Source organism: Schistocerca gregaria, chromosome 2 (genome assembly GCF_023897955.1).
Source record: "Schistocerca gregaria isolate iqSchGreg1 chromosome 2, iqSchGreg1.2, whole genome shotgun sequence".
NCBI lineage: Eukaryota > Metazoa > Arthropoda > Insecta > Orthoptera > Acrididae > Schistocerca > Schistocerca gregaria.
In genome coordinates this window covers 927204402-927224756 of record NC_064921.1, presented here as the reverse complement: position 1 = coordinate 927224756, position 20355 = coordinate 927204402, and the positions used below count along the sequence as shown (strand labels likewise).

General features: G+C 43.8%; 1 protein-coding gene across 1 annotated transcript in view; it reads left to right on the top strand.

Moving 5' to 3' along the window:
* Positions 1-20355, top strand: part of LOC126335355 (sialin-like) — a 429162-nt gene that overhangs the window by 286295 nt on the left and 122512 nt on the right. Inside the window, exons 5-6 of the mRNA XM_049998542.1 lie at positions 6455-6685; positions 14665-14749. Coding sequence (XP_049854499.1) covers positions 6455-6685; positions 14665-14749 — 316 coding nt within the window. The remainder of the gene's footprint in view (positions 1-6454; positions 6686-14664; positions 14750-20355) is intronic.

The following is a 20355-nucleotide window of genomic DNA, read 5'->3' as shown; positions in this document are numbered from 1 at the left end:
GAAAAACTCATGCATGCAATTTCAAAGACTGCAACAGCCAACAAGTGCGAATATTATCGCACAGTCAGATTAACAGTTCATGCATCAAAGTTGCTGACAAGTATATAGCAGAATGAAAAATAAAATTGAGGATTTCTGAGATGAAGAGCAGTTTAGCTTTTAGAGAGGCAGTTCTGACGTTGCGTTTCATAATGGAAGCAAGACTGAAAAAAAAAAACAAGACTCATTCATAGAATCTGTGCACCCGGCAAAACTGTTCGACAATGTAAAATGTTGCAAGATATTCGAAATTCTAAGAAAAAGGGAGGTAAGCTGTAGGGAAAGACGGGTAAATGTACAAGAACTAAAAGGGAACAGTAGAAATAGAAGACCAAGAAGGAAGTGCTGCCATTAGAAAGGGTGTAAGACAGGGATATAGTTTTTCATAACTACAGTACAACATATACATCAAAGAAACAATGACGGAAATAAGAGAAATGTTCAAGAGCGGGATTAAAATTCAAGCTGGAAGGATATCAGTGATAAGATTCACTGATGACTGGTATTCTCACTGAAAGTGAAGAAGAATTGCCGGCTGCGGTGGTCTCGCGGTTCTAGGCGCGCAGTCCGGAACCGTGCGACTGCTACGGTCGCAGGTTCGAATCCTAACTCGGGCATAGATGTGTGTGATGCCCTTAGGTTAGTTATTTTTAAGTAGTTCTAAGTTCTAGGGAACTGATGACCACAGCAGTTGAGTCCCATAGTGCTCAGAGCCATTTGAACCATTTTTTTTTTTGAAGAAGAATTACAGGATTTGCTGAATGGAATGAACATTCTAATAAGTGCAGAACATAGACTGAGACCAAATTTAACAAAGAGGAAAGTCGTGAAAAGTAGAAGAAATGAGAACAGGGAGAAACTTAACATCAGAAATGGGAACTGAGAAACTGAAGAGAGACCTTGTAGATGTTACAAACAGCTTCTTTATTAGTTTACAAAATACCGGCAGTTACAATAGGGATAACAAGAAATTAACTCCGCCTCTTCAACGATTCTAAATAAATACAAATCTGAGGTATAGACTCCATGTAACTTACGCGAGTCGGAACTAAAGCCAGAAAAACTAACACTCAAAGAACTGTTGTCTACAACAAAGCCTAGCTTCTCGGCGCGACTCAGTCTTCTGCGATGGCACAAGAACTTGGCTGATGGACTGCAAGCAGTCGGCGCATAACTCGGTCAACTCTCGGCTATGGTCGCAGGGTTGGCTTAAACTGCCACTCTGCAGGAAGAGACATGCTGCCCTCCAGTCACTTGTGACCGGATGGAGAACTGGTTTTGTGCCGCGGCCAGCGAGCCTGACGAGGTATCCGATGGACCATAGCTTTCGGAGAGCCACCTGTCGGTCTGAGTTTATACTTGATGTTGCGACGTGGCTACTATGGAGCGCACTGGCGTCGCCTACTTTGACACAGGCATCGTAACTGTCGTGAGGGTTGCGGCTCACTCCCCTGGTCACAGGAGCGGTCATCTCCCTAACCGGTTCGTCGAGACGACGACAGGTTCCAGAGGCCTTGGCGATTTCAGAGTCTTCGCTGTCTTGGTGGAAAGGGGGTGGGATCAAGTCCAATCGACGTGGGATGAGAGTTGCGCCGACCCGCGTCAGTCCGCTGTAGGTCTTGGGCTGATGCAATGGCAGGTGGTGGGAAAAGCGTCTCACCCCGGGTATCTGGAACGAAACGATGTGTTAGTGTGCCCCCGGGGGGTTCACGCCCATGTCTTGCCCGGACTTGATGACACGTCGATGGCAACCACCTCCTCATAGCAGCTGGACTTCGACCATTTTCAGCCAGATCAAGTGGTTGATGAAGGTGGGCTTCCACTGCTGATGACGTCGTTCAAACGTCGGGATCCTGTGGAGAAAAATAACGCAACCATCTATTAGTCTTTGATAGAGAGTGATTGTTCTGGGGGTGCACCAGGGATAATTGTAATCTGTGCTGGCTGTCATCCCAGCACAGATTAGGGTCCTTCATGAGGAGATGCACGGTAGGACAGAAAAAGTTAAGTGAATTAATTTTTCCATTTGGGTCTTGAAGGTGCATACCAAACATTCAGCCAGCACACCCTCGATGCCACTGAACAATCCTGCTATTTGACACTAATTGAGGAGAGCCTCCGTAGATTTTAAAGCTTGTTTATTGGCTTGCAGAAACTGATTGTTACAATGGGAGTAACAAGAAATTAGCTCCACCTCCTCAGCGGTGCTACCTAAATACAGTTCTGAGGTTCAGACTCCAACTAACTACCAGGAGCCGGAACTAAAACCGTAAAGATTAGCACTCGCAAAACTGTTGCAAGCTACAAAGCCTAACTGCTCGGCGTGATGCAGTCTTCTCCGCTGGCACATCAACGAGAGGTTGAGTGATGAACTATAAGCAGTCGGTGCATGACTCGGGTAGTTCTTGCCAACGGGAGCTGTCCGCAGTGGTCCCTGGGTTGGCTTAAGTAATCATTCTATGGGAAGAGACGTGCCGCCCCTGGTCACTTGTGACTGGATGAAGCCGCGATTTTGTACAGCGACCAGCAGCCTCTCGCTGATACTTGACGAGGTACCGGGTCGTCTACATCTCTCGGTGTGCATTCTAGCAGCCTGGCTTGATGTTCCCGCGTGGCTGCTACGGAGAGCGCAAGCGTCGCCTACTGTGACCAGCGCATGGTAACTGTCGTGAGGTTGACGAAGGTAGTTGAAGGAATTCTGCTACCTAGGCAGAAAAATAAACTATAATGGTCGGAGCAAAGAGGACATAAAAAGGAGGCTAGTACTAGCAAAAAGGACATTCCTGGCCAAGAGATGTCTACTAGTATCAAACATAGCCCTTAATTTAGGGAAGAAACTTCTCAGAATGTACGCTGGAACATAGGATTGTACGGCAGTGAAACATGGACTGTGACAAAACCAGAGTAGAAGAGAATATAAGCATCTGAGATGTGATGCTAGAGCAGAATGGGGGTAATTAGGTTGGATAGCGTAAGAAAGGGGGAGGTTCTCCATAGAATCGGAGAAAAAAGGAATATGTGGAAAACACTGAAAATAAGAAGAGGCAGAGTGATACAACATCTGTTAAGACTTTAGGGAATAGCTTCCATGGTACTAGAGAGGATAAAAATTGCAGTGGAAAACAGAGATTGGAACTGGAATACATCCAGCAAATAACTGAGGATTTGTGTTGAAATTGCCACTATTGAGATGTATAGATTGGCTCAGGAGAGAAATTTGTGGCGGGCCGCATCAGACTAGTCAAACCACTGACAGCAAATAAATCTGGCTTCTCTTTCACGTAACTCTGGAAACAATACATCTTCGGACGTCAAAACATGTTATGCATTGTTTTACTGGTGAGTTGCCGGGAAACTCACGTCTGGAGCATTTGTTTTCACAGTTTTCTTCCAACGAATCATATTTGTAATGTTATTTCTATTTTCACGACCACACAAGTCGACTTTATAATACAATGAGTTGGAGTCGACCATTCACCTTCCCTTAATTTTACCGCCTTGCAGCACTACGCCTACATGTTTAATCGACTTGAGTGTGTCAAGTAATACACCTCTAATACTGTTTTCGTACGTTAGAGGACAGTTTTTTCTACTCGTTTGCAATGACTCTCATTTGTTTTACATTTAGAGTAATCTGCTATTCATCACACCAAATAGAAATTCCACCTTAGTCATCCTGTAGTCAAATTCAGGCGGTCAGCGACGACAGTTTCCCGCAGTTACCTGAAAACAGTCACAGTTCGCTGCTCACCCTATTCGTCGGATCGTAAATGTACACTCATTAGCCTGCAAAACTTAGGGGCGAAAGTAACTTTCGTATGATGAGTCACAGCCGAGTAACATAACTCAATGAAACTCGCTCTGATCTCACATAGGAAGAACTACTGTATCATAGTGCAGAAGGTAACTGACAGAATTACGCAGTGAGACGAACAAAAATGACACTTTTACTCAATGACAATAATTACACCGAAGCCACTGCGACTCATGATGGTCGAAATGGTTCAGATGGCTCTGAGCACTATGGGACTTAAGGTTTGAGGTCATCAGTCCCCTAGACTTAGAACTACTTAAACCTAACTAACCTACGAACATCACATACATCCATGTCGGAGGCAGGATTCGAACCTGCGACCGAGCAGCAGCGCTGATCCAGACTGAAGCGCCTAGAACCGCTCGGCCACTTCGGCCGGCCATGATGGTCCCCTGGAAATTCCAGAAGACAGCACCTTGTTTATAATAGGGACTGTCATCAAGACGGACAGCAATGCATGGTTTGTAACGTGCACACATTCTGGCCACGTGGATGGTAGAGAGCCGTTGGGCTAGGTCGTTCTATTCCTCCACCAGCGCGGTTCGTGACTTCTGGATGGTGGCTGCTGCCCGTGGACGTGCTGCAATACGCCTCCCCAACGCTTTCCAGACGTGCTACATGTGTTTTAAGTTGGGGAAACGGGCAGGCAAGTCAACTGGGTGAACATTCTTTCGTTCCAAGACTTCTTTCGCCTTCGTTGTTCGGTGCGGTCGCGGCACTGTCATCCATAAAAATGATGTCAGAGTCGAATGCACCTCTGAAAAGACGAAAATGGAGAAAGATTACAATGTCATAATAGCGTTGAAAGTTGAAGGTCAATACGTCCATACAACATGGTGCCTTGTCGCACCTAGATTACCAAACCGAACATGACTGACAGTATTCATAGATGCATTATGTGTTTCCATATCTCACCATATGAAGGTACGTCCAGCGTTGTCGAACGAGACTATTTTGATGTTCCAGGTGATTTGGTGGGGGAAGGTGGGGGAGGCATAATGTTGCATGGGCGCTCTGTCCTCCAAACGATCGGTCCTCGCTTGTCAACGTTATTGTGATACTGTACTACCGCTCCACGTGCGTCGTTTTAGGTGTGTATTCGGCCCTGACTTCATTTTATGGATACCAAAGCGCGACGTATCGAACAGCGTAGATGGAGGAGTTCTTGAAACAAGAGGGCATTCTGCAAATGCCCGCATCTCGTGGTCGTGCGGTAGCGTTCTCGCTTCCAACGCCCGGGTTCCCTGGTTCGATTCCCGGCGGGGTGGGGGATTTTCTCTGCCTCCTGATGGCTGGGTGTTGTGTGATGTCCTTAGGTTAGTTAGGTTTAAGTAGTTCTAAGTTCTAGGGCACTGATGACCTAAGATGTTAAGTCCCATAGTGCTCAGAGCCATTTGTACCATTCTGCGAATGTATATTCAGCGAATGGACCGCCCCGATGTAACCCCATCGAGCATGTTTGGGATGGATTGGGGAGACGTACTCCAGCACTTCCGCATACACCAGCGACCATGTTGCATTTGTCAATTGCGCTGGTGCCGGAACTGAACGCCCCACCACAGGAAGTACTTACCAGTGTTTTGGCCAGCGTGGGAGCGTCCTGCTAAGTACTGCTGTCTCTTGCAATCACACACCTTATTAAAAACCGTGTCCTGCCGTTTGTAATGTCTACAGGATCATAATGATCTGTACAAAAATGATTCAAATGGCTCTAAGCTCTATGGGACTTAACATATGAGTTCATCAGTTCCCTAGACTTAGAACTACTTAAACCTAACTAACCTAAGGACATGACACACGTCCATGCCCGAGGCAGGATTCGATCCTGCGACAGTGGTAGCAGCGTGGTTCCGGAATGAAGCACCTAGAACCGCTCGGCCACAGTGGTCGACATCATGATATGTAATTACCTTTGAAGAAAAGTGCATCAAGAAAGACAGTAACATCTGATTTACAGCGATGTCTACCAACACCTCTTGTACAGAATTCAGTAACTTTTAGCAAGCGACAACTGTAGACTCATAATCTCTTTGAAACTTCCTAGCAGATTGAAACTTTGTGCTGGAATGATAATCGAACCTGAACCTAGTCTTTGGGGCAATGCTCTCTTTGACTAACCCGCCCAGGTCCGATCTCACGGTTCCATTTAGGGCCTGCCGATGTAGACGAGTGGTTCTAGGCGCTTTAGTCTGGATCCCCGCGACCGCTACGGCCGCAGGTTCGAATCCTGTCTCGGGCATGGATGTTTGTGATGCCCTTGGGTTAGTTAGGTTTAAGTAGTTCTAAGTTCTAGGGGACTGATGACCTCAGATGTTAAGTCCCATAGTGCTCAGAGCCATTTTTTGAGTTCCACTTCCGCACATAGTTCTAATCTTCCACAATGTTTCAAAGCAGCCCTCGCTGCTCTGCAGATTGAAAGATTAATTTCCATGTAATCTCATGTTCTGTGACTGTAATGACTAACATACAACACAATGTTTCCAAGCAGCTCTCGCTGCTCTGCAGATTGAAAGATTAATTTGCATGTAATCTCATGTTCTGTGACTGTAATGACTAACATACAACGCGCCCAGAGTATTAATGACGTGCCACTGACGACAGGAACGCTTCCCGTGGACGATGGAGCAGCAGTCGCTGGCGCTGGGTGCCTTCTACTGGAGCTACGTGGTGGCGCTGGTGCCCGGCGGCCTGCTGGCGCAACGTTTCGGCGCCAAGCGCGTCTTCGGGGGCGCCAACCTGCTGTGCGCATTCGCCTCGCTGCTCATACCTGTGGCGGCGCGCACACACCTCTTCCTGCTGGTCGCCGTGCGCCTGGTGCAGGGCGCCGCCTCGGCAAGTACCCGCACCGCTCACACCTGCAGCTGTTTCTGCAGTATTGCCAAAATAAAACTGGCCGAGAAAATATTTCGTGCACCTCGAGATAGACAACCTGCAACCCAGTTGTAATTGGTGTAGGTCGAGTTGGATATGTTAAGACACAATAAATGTTTTATGGGTCACTTTTATTTTTCCCGTACTGTTTAAAACATAATGCAAATGTCGATACGGTCAACAGAAATAATCTGCACTGTTCACAAAGCGAGCAACAGTTTCTGAAAAGCATGATGTGAATGTTGGTGACGTCAACGGACATTTTTTTCCTATTCTCACTGATATTGGTCACTCTCCACACAGCCATAAATGGTATAACTACACCAGTGGCCTAAAAAATTGCTACACCAAGAAGAAATACAGATGATAAACGGGTATTCATTGGGCAAATATAGTATACAAGAACTGACATGTGATTACATTTTCACGCGATTTGGGTGCATAGATCCTGAGAAATCTGTACCTCTGGCCATAATAACGGCCTTGATACGTCTGGGCATTTAGTCAAACAGAGATTGGAGGGCGTGTACAGGTACAGCTGCCCATGCAGCTTCAACACGATACCACAGTTCATCAAGAGTAGTGACTGACGTGATGTGACAAGGCAGTTGCTCGGCCTCCATTGACCGGACGTTTTCAGTTGGTGAGACGTCTGGAGAATGTGCTGGCCAGGGCAGCAGTCGAACATTTTCTGTATCCAGAAAGGCCCGAACAGGATCTGCAACATGCGGTCATTTATTATCCTGCTGAAATGTAGGGTTTCGCAGGGATCGAATGAAGGGTAGAGCCACAGGTCGTAACACATCTGAAAAGTAACGTCCACTGTTCAAAGTGCCGTCAATGCGAACACGAGGTGACCGAGACGTGTAACCAATGGTACCTCATAGCATCAGGATGGGTGATACGCCAGTATGGTGATGATGAATACACGCTTTCAATTTACGTTCACCGCGATGTCACCAAACACGGATGTGACCATCATGATGCTGTAAACAGAATCTGGATTCACCCGAAAAAAATGACGTTTTGCAATTCGTGCATCCAGGTTCGTTGTTGAGTACACCATCGCAGGTCCTCCTGTCTATGATGCAGCGTCAAGGGTAACCGCAGCCATGGTCTCCGAGTTGATAGTCCATGCTGCTGCAAACGTCGTCGAACTGTTCGTGCAGATGGTGGTTGTCTTGCAAACGTCCCCATCTGTTGACTCAGGGATCGAGACGTGGATGCACTATCCGTTACAGCCATGTGGATGAGATGCTTGTCATCTCGACAGCTAGTGATATGGGGCCATTGGGATCCAGCACGGCGTTCCGTATTACCCTCGCGAAGCGACCGATTCCATATTCTGCTAACAGTTATTGGATCTCGACCAACGGGAGCAGCAGTGTCGCGATACGATAAACCGCAATCGCGATAGGCTACAATCCGACCTTTATCAAAGTCGGTAACGTGATGGTACGCATTTCTCCTCCTTACAAGAGGCATCACAACAACGTTTCACAAGGCAACGCTGGTCAACTGCTGTTTGTGTATGAGAAATCCGTTGGAAACTTTCCTCATCTCAGCAAGTTGTAGGAGTGGCCAACCTTGTGTGAATGCTCTGAAAAGCTAATCATTTGCATATCCTGCCTGTTAAATTTCACGTCTGTAGCACGTCATCTTAGTGGTGTAGCAATTTTAATGGCCAGTAGTGTATACAGGTTGCTCCAGGATGAATGATCAAGGAGGAATGGTCAATATTCAGGGATATGACAGGAACGTTCATTAGAAGCAGAAAGCTTCATATGCCCCATTACGAATGGTTTCCGAGAAAAAATGCGTTTAATGTACATCTATTGTACGGATTGTGATGCGTGCGCGTATGTCTCACATAGCCAATCTCTTTGTCGTTTCATTCTAGCCCAGTCATGTATTTTTGCCGTTCAACAAGCCCATAATCTGTTGTGGGTAAAATAGTGCGAGGGACTGTCAGCGTATCAGATAGAAGCAGCAGATAATTGCATTTGTGCTCGGGTTGGGAAAAATGTCATACACGAACCCTAATGAAGAATATGAAGATACGGTGCACGTTTACTCGTCTGCGATGGTAGTGCACCAGCTGCTGTCGAAGAATATCGTCGGTGCTTTCCGACACGTCGAATTCCTGGTCGTACAGTGTTTAGCAGGGTTGCAGAGCATTGCCTGAAACATGTATTCTTCCAAGTTCCAATATTTCTTCTGAACGTGTAGATACAAAACATGTGTCGGAACAGCAGCACACTGTTTAAATAGTGCAGCATAGCCTTACAACCAGAGCGCGGCGACTTTGTGCATGAATCAGTACCCCACGAGCATGTGTATGGCTAACATTACATGCAGAATGCTTGTATCCATTTTACATACATCGTGTCCACAATCTTCTCATTGGCTAAAATGCCACACGACTTGAATTCTGTCACTGGTTAAAAGACAATCGTCATAAATAACATATTAAATGTAGTACGTGTCGCAAATCATTGGGAGTAAGGCATATGTTCACCGAAGTTTTATGCTTCAAACGCTCTTTCCGGTCATATCCCTGAATACCGACCATTCCTTTTGCAATACCCTGTGTGTCTGATACATTACACCATTTAAACTACTCATGAAGCATTTATAACGTAATAATGCAAAGAAGAAAGCTTAGGACCATACAAAATATCCATACATAAGAACACAGTGTATCTAGACACTTAGATCGTATTTCATTGACTGAACACCAGGTACAACACATTTAAAAATAGTTCAAATCACTCTTTTGAGTTGAAAGAAACACCGCAGCCAATATCTAAAACATTTTCGATTTTCTTGCCGCTTCAATTCGAGAATGTTTTACATATCAGTGCCGTCGCGAAAGACTTCTTTTCACTGCAGCCAGTGTTGGAAGAGGAACTTTTGCATTAGAAAATGCTTTGAAAAAAGATTTTTGTTGTATTTTGTATCTGGTGCACGAGAACAGTTGATGGTTCATGTCTCCGTTTTCATTGCATAAATCATAAAATGGAGAACCCTTCACGCCGTTTGGAACAGAAGGGATGGACATTTGCCATGATCTAAGTGCACGCGCCTAATCGTAATCGTCTTCTTCTATTACAATCGACAAATGAAGGAGATAATGCCATTTAGCTTGCAGTGGGGCATAATGCACTCTATTTGAAATTTTGGTCGAATATCATTATCTCTGCCAGATACTTCCCGCTTTTTCACTGATTAAACTGAAATCTTCTTAGTAAGTAAGTCTATCATTTAGGACTTCGCCTTTAATTGTTCACTCCGCTTCTACTATTTCTTTATGAAAGATTTCAATGTGCCTTGGAATACAGAAAGGAATTTGTTACCGCTCTGGTTGCTTATTTGTAGCGGTTTCTTTAATGTACTTATAGTTATAGGTGACACTCTTTTAGTCCGTTTTGGTTTCTTAAAGCTCTTTAGAATTCTTAGGGAATCGGTTAATGTCATCGCACTGCTTCGTGAGCGAAATCTTCCATATTTTACTGCTTCTCTATTTGCGGTGACTTCTGCATAGATAGTTGCCTCCGTGCGTACGGAATATAGGGCTTAATAATTTCCTGAGGGGTTGTATATTGCACATCCTGTTTTGTCGCTGTTGACGGTCTTGGACCCATTCGTAGAAATATTCGTATAATTGAGGATGATGGTATTGAGCAAATCGCAAACTTGGAGTTCGGAGGCTCTTTATAAGGTACGATATTATTGAAGATTATTTTATTTTATTCTCGGTAGCTGAACGCGGCTAGGAATTCTGGTAAGAGTTTGTATTTCAGTAGTTATTTTCGTACGAAGTCCACCATTCAAGATATTTGATAAATATTAGATTTCATCTATTTCCGGTGAAAGTTACATTTTTCAGTGCCTGGACAATACTTCATTAATCTGTTGAAAAAGGGTGTCTTATCTGTGAAATGCGCTTCTCAAGTTTTTCCTCTGGTGGCTCCCCTTCCTCACCAAGGACAGTGTACGTATGTGTGGATGACGTGGTTCCAGTGCATATTCGAATATAGCTACAATGAAGCCTGTCCAAGTTCGATAGCGAATTTCTTGACCCATCGTGATAAAATATGTATCTATAATCCAAGACTGATCTCAAGAAAGCTGAGGAGAGTTTTCGGGCGAACTCCCCACCATGTTCTGGCCACACATCTTAGTGCATTCATCTGTAAACAACATGTATGAATGAAAAGTTTCCAGTCGCAATATTTTCGTGGTTTATTGAATTACACGACGCACTTTGCACCCAGTAGGTCCAACGTCAGGTGCAAATCGTCTTAATACATAACTTACTTCTGCTCTTGAGAGAGATGAAATGTGCCTTCCTGTTACGAGATGGTTAGATGTTAGATGGTTAGATGTCAGTGAGAAACGTACCGAACCATCAAAGAAGCACATTTTTAACCTTTTAACGCCAGCAGACGTTGGTTTGTCCTTTCTGTCATCGGACATAAAGTCACTTAAGGCGCACATTTGTTTATACATTTTAAACACTTCATAGGTTTGCGATATGAGGGACGTGAAGTGCGGTGACAGAAAGGATAAACTAACTCCTGACGGCGTTAAGAGATAGAAAATGTTCTTCGTTGATTGTTCGGTAAATTTTTCATTGTTTGTTTTTTCGACTGTTTCTCATCATATTTTCCGATGTTTGTTTACGAAATACAAAATCTAACATCTAAGATTCTGATAACAGTAATGTGCATTTCACTTCACTCAAAAGCATAAGTAAATTATGTATTAAGACGATGAACCCACAAGTAATTCAATAAAACACGAAAAATTGTGACTGAAGGCGTTTTCATTCATACTTGCTGTGTATTGTCTACAGTCAGGTTCACAGCTGGAAAAGATGGATGAAATTAAATTACCTTCATCTTTGTTTCTATCTTACGTGAAATATCATTTACACTAGGTGTGCCCATGACAACATTGTATAGGGTATAGTTTAGCTGTTGCATCATTGTTATACAGCGTAAGAAAAGTAGTCGTATAACGATCTTAACCGATACTAACCAGAGACGAGTGCCACGCCATATCAATGACAGTCGGTTTCATACCCGATAGTGATTTCTTGCTGCCAGTGTTGCAGGTCCATCTGAAGCAGTTTCCGAGCGAATATTGCGAAGGGAACGCCTTGAAATAGGCATTTGGAGTCGGGTATCACGCAAAAGGCCGTTGCTCATCGCTGCACATCTTCAATGGGCCAAACAACACAGAATCTGGACAGTAGCTGACTGGACGCATGTAGCGTGGTTGCGTCTTTCCAAAACTGCGATGCGTCGAGTTTGACGACGGGCCAATGAATCTTTTGACCTGTACAGTGTGGAAGATGTGGATGAGTCAGAGATAGTTCTGTGCTATTTTGGGGGTGTTTCTCGTACCATAATTTGGACTTTCTGTTTCAGGTTACCGCGAACGTGAAGCGGATGTTTATTTCAACATTGTTGGTGAACAGTTCTTGCCCTTTCTTTTACATTTTCTTGATTATCTTGTTGACACAGTGGTCATCATACAGAGCCGCGTTCACAGGACGGTACCCTTTCATTCCTGTTTGACGAACACTCAGGCACCCTACGGTATCTCAGCTGGTCCCGTAAATCAATCCCACGGGTGGAACTATTGGGAAAAGTGGGCGAGAAGCAGCGATCATCAACCCCACAGTTTTGGTAGCGCTACGAGTGAACGGCTTCAGCTGGATATCCCCTACTTGAACAAAACTTCTAAACTGAGGCCACCTTCAGTGCTAGGAGCGGTTTTACTGGCGCTGACAAACATATTGTTCCCTCTGCTCATGTGGAAAAAATAAACCGGTATCATTTTCACTTTTACTACCCGTTAGAGGACCTTTTTGTTAGTATTTGCAATGTGTGCATATGCCAAAAACTGATAATTAGCCAATGAAGCAGCATGTTTGATCACTTGACTTATATCTCATGATCACGTTTGGTGTGGTCTCAGCCCTCTTATACAAATTACTGGAGCACTGACAGCAACTTTGATGGAGAATGGCCTTCTCTCCTTGTTTCGTTCATGGACACCATCAATGACAGCATCACACAGAACTTATGTGCACCATTACTCTTTGCAGTACTCACAATATACAGGGTGTTACAAAAAGGTACGGCCAAACTTTCAGGAAACATTCATCACACACAAAGAAAGAAAATATGTTATGTGGACATGTGTCCGGAAACGCTTACTTTTCATGTTAGAGCTCATTTTATTACTTCTCTTCAAATTACATTAATCATGGAATGGAAACACACAGCAACAGAACGTACCAGCGTGACTTCAAACACTTTGTTACAGGAAATGTTCAAAATGTCCTCCGTTAGCGAGGATACATGCATCCATCCTCCGTCGCATGGAATCCCTGATGCGCTGATGCAGCCCTGGAGAATGGCGTATTGTATCACAGCCGTCCACAATACGAGCCCGAAGAGTCTCTACATTTGGTACCGGGGTTGCGTGGACAAGAAGTTTCAAATGCCCCCTTAAATGAAAGTCAAGAGGGTTGAGGTCAGGAGAGCGTGGAGGCCATGGAATTCGTCCGCCTGTACCAATCCATCGGTCACCGTATCTGTTGTTGAGAAGCGTACGAACACTTCGACTGAAATGTGCAGGAGCTCCATTGTGCATGAACCACATGTTGTGTCGTACTTGTAAAGACACATGTTCTAGTAGCACAGGTAGAGTATCCCGTACGAAATCATGATAACGTGCTACATTGAGCGTAGGTGGAAGAACATGGGTCCCAATCAAGACATCACCAACAATGCCTGCCCAAACGTTGTTGTGTTGATGACGTGATTGCACAATTGCGTGCGGATTCTCGTCAGCCCACACGTGTTGATTGTGAAAATTTACAGTTCGATCACGTTGGAATGAAGCCTCATCCGTAAAGAGAACATTTGCACTGAAATGAGGATTGACACATTGTTGGATGAACTATTCGCAGAAGTGTACCCGCGGAGGCCAATCAGCTGCTGATAGTGCGTGCACACGCTGTACACGGTACTGAAACAACTGGTTCTCCCGTAGCACTCTCCATACAGTGACGTAGTCAACGTTACCTTGTACAGCAGCAACTTCTCTGACGCTGACATTAGGGTTATCGTCAACTGCACGAAGAATTGCCTCGTCCAGTGCAGGTGTCCCCGTCGTTCTAGGTCTTCCCCAGTCGCGAGTCATAGGCTAGAATGTTCCGTGCTCCCTAAGACGCCTATCAATTGCTTCGAACGTCTTCCTGTCGGGACACCTTCGTTCTGGAAATCTGTCTCGATACAAACGTACCGCGCCACGGCTATTGCCCCGTGCTAATCCATATATCAAATGGGCATCTGCCAACTCCGCATTTGTAAACATTGCACTGACTGCAAAACCACGTTCGAGATGACCACTAACCTGTTGATGCTACGTACTGATGTGCTTGATGCTAGTACTGTAGAGCAATGTCAACACAAGCACCGAAGTCAACTTTACCTTCCTTCAATTGGGCCAGAGGCGGTGAATCGAGGAAGTACAGTACATACTGACGAAACTAAAATGAGGTCTAACATGGAAATTAAGCGTTTCCGGACGCATGTCCACGTAACATCTTTTCTTTATTTGTGTGTGAGGAGTGATACCTGAAAGTTTGGCCGTACCTTTTTGTAACACCCTGTATAGAAAATCCTTGTGCCCTACCAAGTTATGGTATCCATTTTGTACACGAATTCCTTGCTTAAACTGTGTTTATATGTTCAGTTAAACTATGTCACATGTTCTACTCTTAAGCTAATTTAATAACATTTAATATTTTGAATTATCACCACTTTTGTAGTTTTTTCTCCATCAATGCAATCCATACTGCGCTTATCTTGGGTGCCATCACCCTGTGAACAGCTGTTATAACAATTCGCTTTGCACAGGGCACAACTTGGCCAGCAATGAACGTGATGGGCAGCCGCTGGATTCCGCCCACCGAGCGAAGCAAGTTCATCGCCACCTATCTCGGTAAGCACACGCACCGCTCTACCTTGAGTCTTGCAGAAAAACTGCAACACGCGTATCGCGTATTTCCTAATGAGCGTACTTTCTTGTTCCTTCAAAATGTTATTTTATTGTACTAAAGGATTTTTAGCTACGAGGTCTGTTCGGAAGGTGAGGTCTCATCGGGCGCGAAATGGAAACCACACTGAAAATCCAATGAAGCTTTGCACAGATGTGTTGGGCAGTGCCTCTAGTGTGCTCGTCGATCGCGTCACGTCGCTATTTTCAGTTTCCAGAGCACAGTGATCACGTAAAGATACTTAAAAAAAGTGTCTCCCTCCAGCTATGAGTGCCTGTGGAAGCTTGCACCTGATTTCATGCAGCCCATACATTGTAACTGTCATGCAGTTCATTCTTCATGAAAATTCTCGGCAGCACACTGCAGGGAAGCTAAAACGCTCCTGCAACGTTTCCGATGGGAAGGCTTTGATAGCCCACCTTAAAGGCCAGACGAGGCCCACTCTGATTTTCACGTCTGCACGTAGGAACCGCTCGGTATGAAGACAACACTTTGACACAGACGATGAGTTACGGACCAGCGTAGGCAATTGGCAGAAAGCACAGGCGACTCCTTTCTGTGAAGAGGGTATTGAAAAATTGGTACAACGCTACGAAAAGTGTCTAAGTCAGAGCGATGACTACGTAGAGAAGTATCTGAAAGGTGCAGCAAATTGTTGCAAATAAAACATTCTTCATTTTCGCGGTGTTTTCCATTTCGCAACCGATCGGACCGTAGTTTCTGAATAGTCCTCATACCACAACCTCATAAATTCTGTTGTTTTCATAACCCGCCTTTCACAGCGACAGAATGTTGGTATCAGATGCTTCTGTAGCCTTTGAACCTATACAGGGCGAGACTATTTGATATTGTTAATTACTTATCCACACTACTGTAATACATTATTTGCTCTGCCAATCCCTGTTACAAGAAAATTGCTGACAGTTTTGTTTGAAGAAAGAATGTGAGGATACGTTCTAATGGTCACTCGCGTCAGAACTTTGTATTTCCGTTTTCTGTTGCCACTGCTAGAAGTTTCGCAATTATCAAGTATCACTAGACACGGAGCACAAGCTCTGAACATATGTTAAGAGTGCGGAAGGTAACTGGCCATGTCCTTGTAAAGGAACCATCCCGGTATTCGCCTGATTTTCTGGGAACCACTTAATAATTCTTTGAAAGACTTCCTCAACAATATCTTCAGCTGGTTTTTCTGGAATGGGATTTACTATAACACTAGTGTAATCTGCAAAAGGTACTAGTTTCACTTGCTGAACGTTAAGTGGGAGGTCATTCACATGAATCAGGAACAACAGAGGACCTAAAATCGAACCCCATGGGACTTCCTTTGTGGTAACTCCCCATTCACTGGAATTTACCACCCTCCCAAGATTATTTGTGTTATTCAGTACAACTTTTTGCTTTCTGTTCATTAAGTATGATTCAAACCATCTGTGTGTATAGCCTACAATTCTATAAAACCTGACATGATCCACACAGTAAAATGCCTTGGAGAGATCACAAAAAATACCAACTGGCGATAATTTGTTATTTACGGCTTTTACTATTTGATGGGTAAATGTGTAGATAGCATTCTCATTCGAGTAACCCTTCCAGAATCCGAGCTGTGACATGCTGAGTAAATTATTTTCACTTAAATGTGAGACTACTCTTGAATACATAAATTTTTTGAATATTTTGGAAAATGAAGTCAGCAATGAGATTGGTCTATAATTATTTAAGGCACTCTTGTCACCTTTCTTGTGGAGACGTTTGACAATTGCGTATTTCAATCTGTCTGGAAAATTTCCCTGTGCTAGCAAAGCATTACACATATCGTAATGGACTCCACTTATTAAATTAGAACAACACTTAAAATTCTGTTGCAGACTCCATCAACACCACATGAGCTCTTGTTTTTCAGTATATTTATAATTCCCTTAATTTCCATGGAGGATGTTGGTGCTATTTCTAAAGACCTAAAGTCCTGAGGAATGACAGCAAAAGGAAACTGACGACATAGATTTCTTGTGTAAAATATCATTCTCTTAAGAATATCGTACAGACATATCATCGTTTAACTGTAGCACAGACACCCGAGTGGAGGAAATAAAAAGAACGTTGTTGCTTGTTGGTTGATTAGGTGAGGTACCAAACAAAGAGGTCATCTGTCCCATCGGATTAGGGAAGATGGGGAAGAAAGTCGGCTATGCCCTTTCAAAGGAACCATCCCTGCCTTTACCTGAAGCGATTTAGGGAAATCGCGGAAAACCTGGATCTGGGTGGTCGCACTCGGATTTGAACCCCTTTCCCTCGAATGCGAGTCCAGTGTGCTAACCACAACGTCACTAGTTCGGTGCCAACATAATTTGCATTTCACAGAGTCCCTTGTATCACCGCTAGTCGTTCACCTTCCTATTCCACTTGGAAATGCAACAAGCGAATGTCTGCATGCTTCCGTAAAAACCCTGATTTATTTCAGTAAAGGATGTATATCTCCAAGCGGTTGCATAAAGTTTATTGTAATAACACTTTACCAGGTTTCAGCACCAATAAGGATATCTTCTTCAGAGGAATTAAAGCCATTCATCTTACAGTGAGTTAAAATTATAAGCAAACATTATGAACTAAAACGCTCAAGTCAAACAGACGAAACTATGGATGAAGACCTTTGGGGAAAAAATATTACTCAGGTACATCCGTGAGCTGTTTTCCATAGAGGACTTTATCCATGATTTCTGATGTCTGAGTTGAACGTTTTAGCCCATGTTGTATGCTTATAATTTTAAGGTAATATAGGGTACATGACTTTACACCTTATGAAGAAGATACCCTTACTGGTATTGAAACCTGGCCAAGGCTTATTATAAAAAACTTTATACCACCAATTGGCTGTATACGTCATTTACTGAAAGTTTATTTACGGCTGTTGCTGTCAGCCATGTTTAAATTTGTGCTCTGATTTCTCTTACTTTGTCACCGCTACTATTATGCAGCATGTGTGTTGGTGGCAATAGAATCGTTCTGCAGTCTGCTGCAAAGGCCGATTCTCTAAACATCCTCAATACTGCTACAGGAGAAAAAGGACCGTCTTCCCTCCAGATATTACCATTTGTGTACACGGAACATTTCCGAAATACTTTAGTGCTAGAACGAAATTTTCACTCTGCAGCGGAGTGTGCGCTGATATGAAACTTCCTGGCAGATTAAAAACTGTATGCCGGACCAAGACTCGAACTCGGAACCTTTGCCATTCGCGGGCAAGCGCTCTACCGATTGAGCTATCCAAGCACAACTCACGCTCCCTCCTCACAGCTTTACTTCTGCCAGTACTGGTCGAACATACCCGTGACACATCTAGCTGCACTCCTCTGAACTGCTTCGAAGCCTTTCTTTAACTCAAGAAAGGTTCGCACAAGTGTTCTATGCACTGACTCCTTTATAGATCAGCTACGCTTTCCAAAAAGGCTCCCAATAACCTCGAGTCGAACATCCGCCTTCCGTATGTAGACTTTACATGTTCGTTACATTTACTTACGTCTAAATAGTTAATCATCGCGTTTGTCTGAAGCAGCACACCACCAACACTTTATTCGAACATTCCAGGATTATTTCTGCTTATTGGCTTATATTTTTATGCATTAAAAGTATGCTGTCAATCATGACACAAATCAGAAATTCAGTCGAAATAATACCGCATCCTCGTAAAGTTACTCAGCGACGATACTTCCCATACACTGCAGCGTCAACAGCAAACAGTCCCACAGTGGTTCTCACCCGGTTTGTCAGCTTGTTGACGTATATAGAGGACACTTTCAGGCGGCAGTCCTGTCGATAACTTAGTTGTCGATGAACACTCGCCATCTAGTACAACTTACTAGGTTGTATTACTTCTGTAGGAACCAATTCTCTAAGAACCAGTTCTTCCACAGTCTGCAGTGTGGCACTATGTCGAATCTTTTGCGGAAATCTAGGAATATGAAATCTACCTGTTGCCCTTCATCCGCGGTTTGCAGGATGTCGTGCGGGAAGACGGAAAGCTGAGTTTCACAGGGTGGTGCTTTCTAAATCCTTGTTGATTTTTTGATAACAGTATGTTTTTCTCAAAGATATTGATTGTATTGACATTAAAAACATTCGTCTATAACCAAAAATTTGAAAAACATTTTCTTGGTCTATAGAAAAGAGCATTTGGCTCTGAGCACTATGGGACTTAACATCTGTGGTCATCAGTCCCCTAGAACTTAGAACTAATTAAATTTAACTAACCTACGGACATCACACACATCCATGCCCGAGCCAGGATTCGAACCTGCGACCGTAGCAGTCGCGCGGTTCCGGACTGAGCGCCTGAACCGCTGGACCTCCGCGGCCGGCTAAAGAGCATTTCATGCTGATTTCAAAAATCTATAGTTTACGGCCATTATCATTTTCTGTTCGTTCTAAAATAGAGACTGAATGTAATGTTGCACAGGGGCCACACCCATCTGCCAGTTTGAAATGCGTCAGAATACGTGATGCATTATTTTGTTCTTCCGTTTTTTCAATCGTTAGTTACGGATCCTCAACACAGGTGTATTCTAGAAGGCACTGACTCCCGGAACCAACGTACAGACATGTCTAGAAGTTTATAGTTCGAATGTAAAGAAGGATATGAGAATTTATGATTTCGGAATTTTACACAAATGTGGTTTTGTACTTATTGTTTGTTGCTTTGTTTATGTGTCTGTGTTTTCTGTGCTACCAAGTCCGAGAGTAAAGAAATTTAGCCCCAAATGAAAGTATTGCGGTAACCAGTTCCAAACACAACTCGAACAAGCCTAGCAGTATTGTGAGCAGCACTAAAGACGGAAATGTTATTGTGAACCTAAATACGATGTCAAGACTTTTGAAGAGTGCTGTGAATTGTAAATACTGCAGTTGTGAATATAGTACTGACGTCTCTGAGGACATTTCAGCAAGGAAAGGTCTTTCAGGTCGGTTAGTGATTGCCTGTAACTCGTGTAAGATGCACAGTGATACTATGACATCGCCAGTAACTTACAGTCGACATCACAGTGTAAATATACAGCTTGCTTATGCAATGTGATGTACTGGAAGGGGAAAGAGAGCTTCCCAGACTTTTTCTGCAGTCATGGATTAGCCTCCACCACCACTGAGGTTTGAAAGATACAATACATTAATACATTATGATTTATGTGGTGTAAGTGAACATTCAATGAACAGAGCAGCAGAAAAAGCAGTAGCCTTGTCTGAGAATACAGACACTGTAGCAGGTTTTGATGGATCGTGGCAGAAGAGAGGTCATACTTCTCTGAATGTGGTTGTAACTGCCCTATTTATTGAAGCTGGTAAGATACTAATGCCAGGGTTGTTCAAGTAAATTTATTGGCACCCATGTTTGTGTGAAGAACTTGGATGGCTTAAGTGGAAACATGGAAACGAAAGGAGTTCTAAACATTTTTAGAAGATCAGAGGTCAGTCGTGGTGTGAGGTATGTAGGTTACCTTGGGGATGGAGACTGTAAAGGACACACTACTGTCGTTAATGACTGACCGACCACATGGGGAGA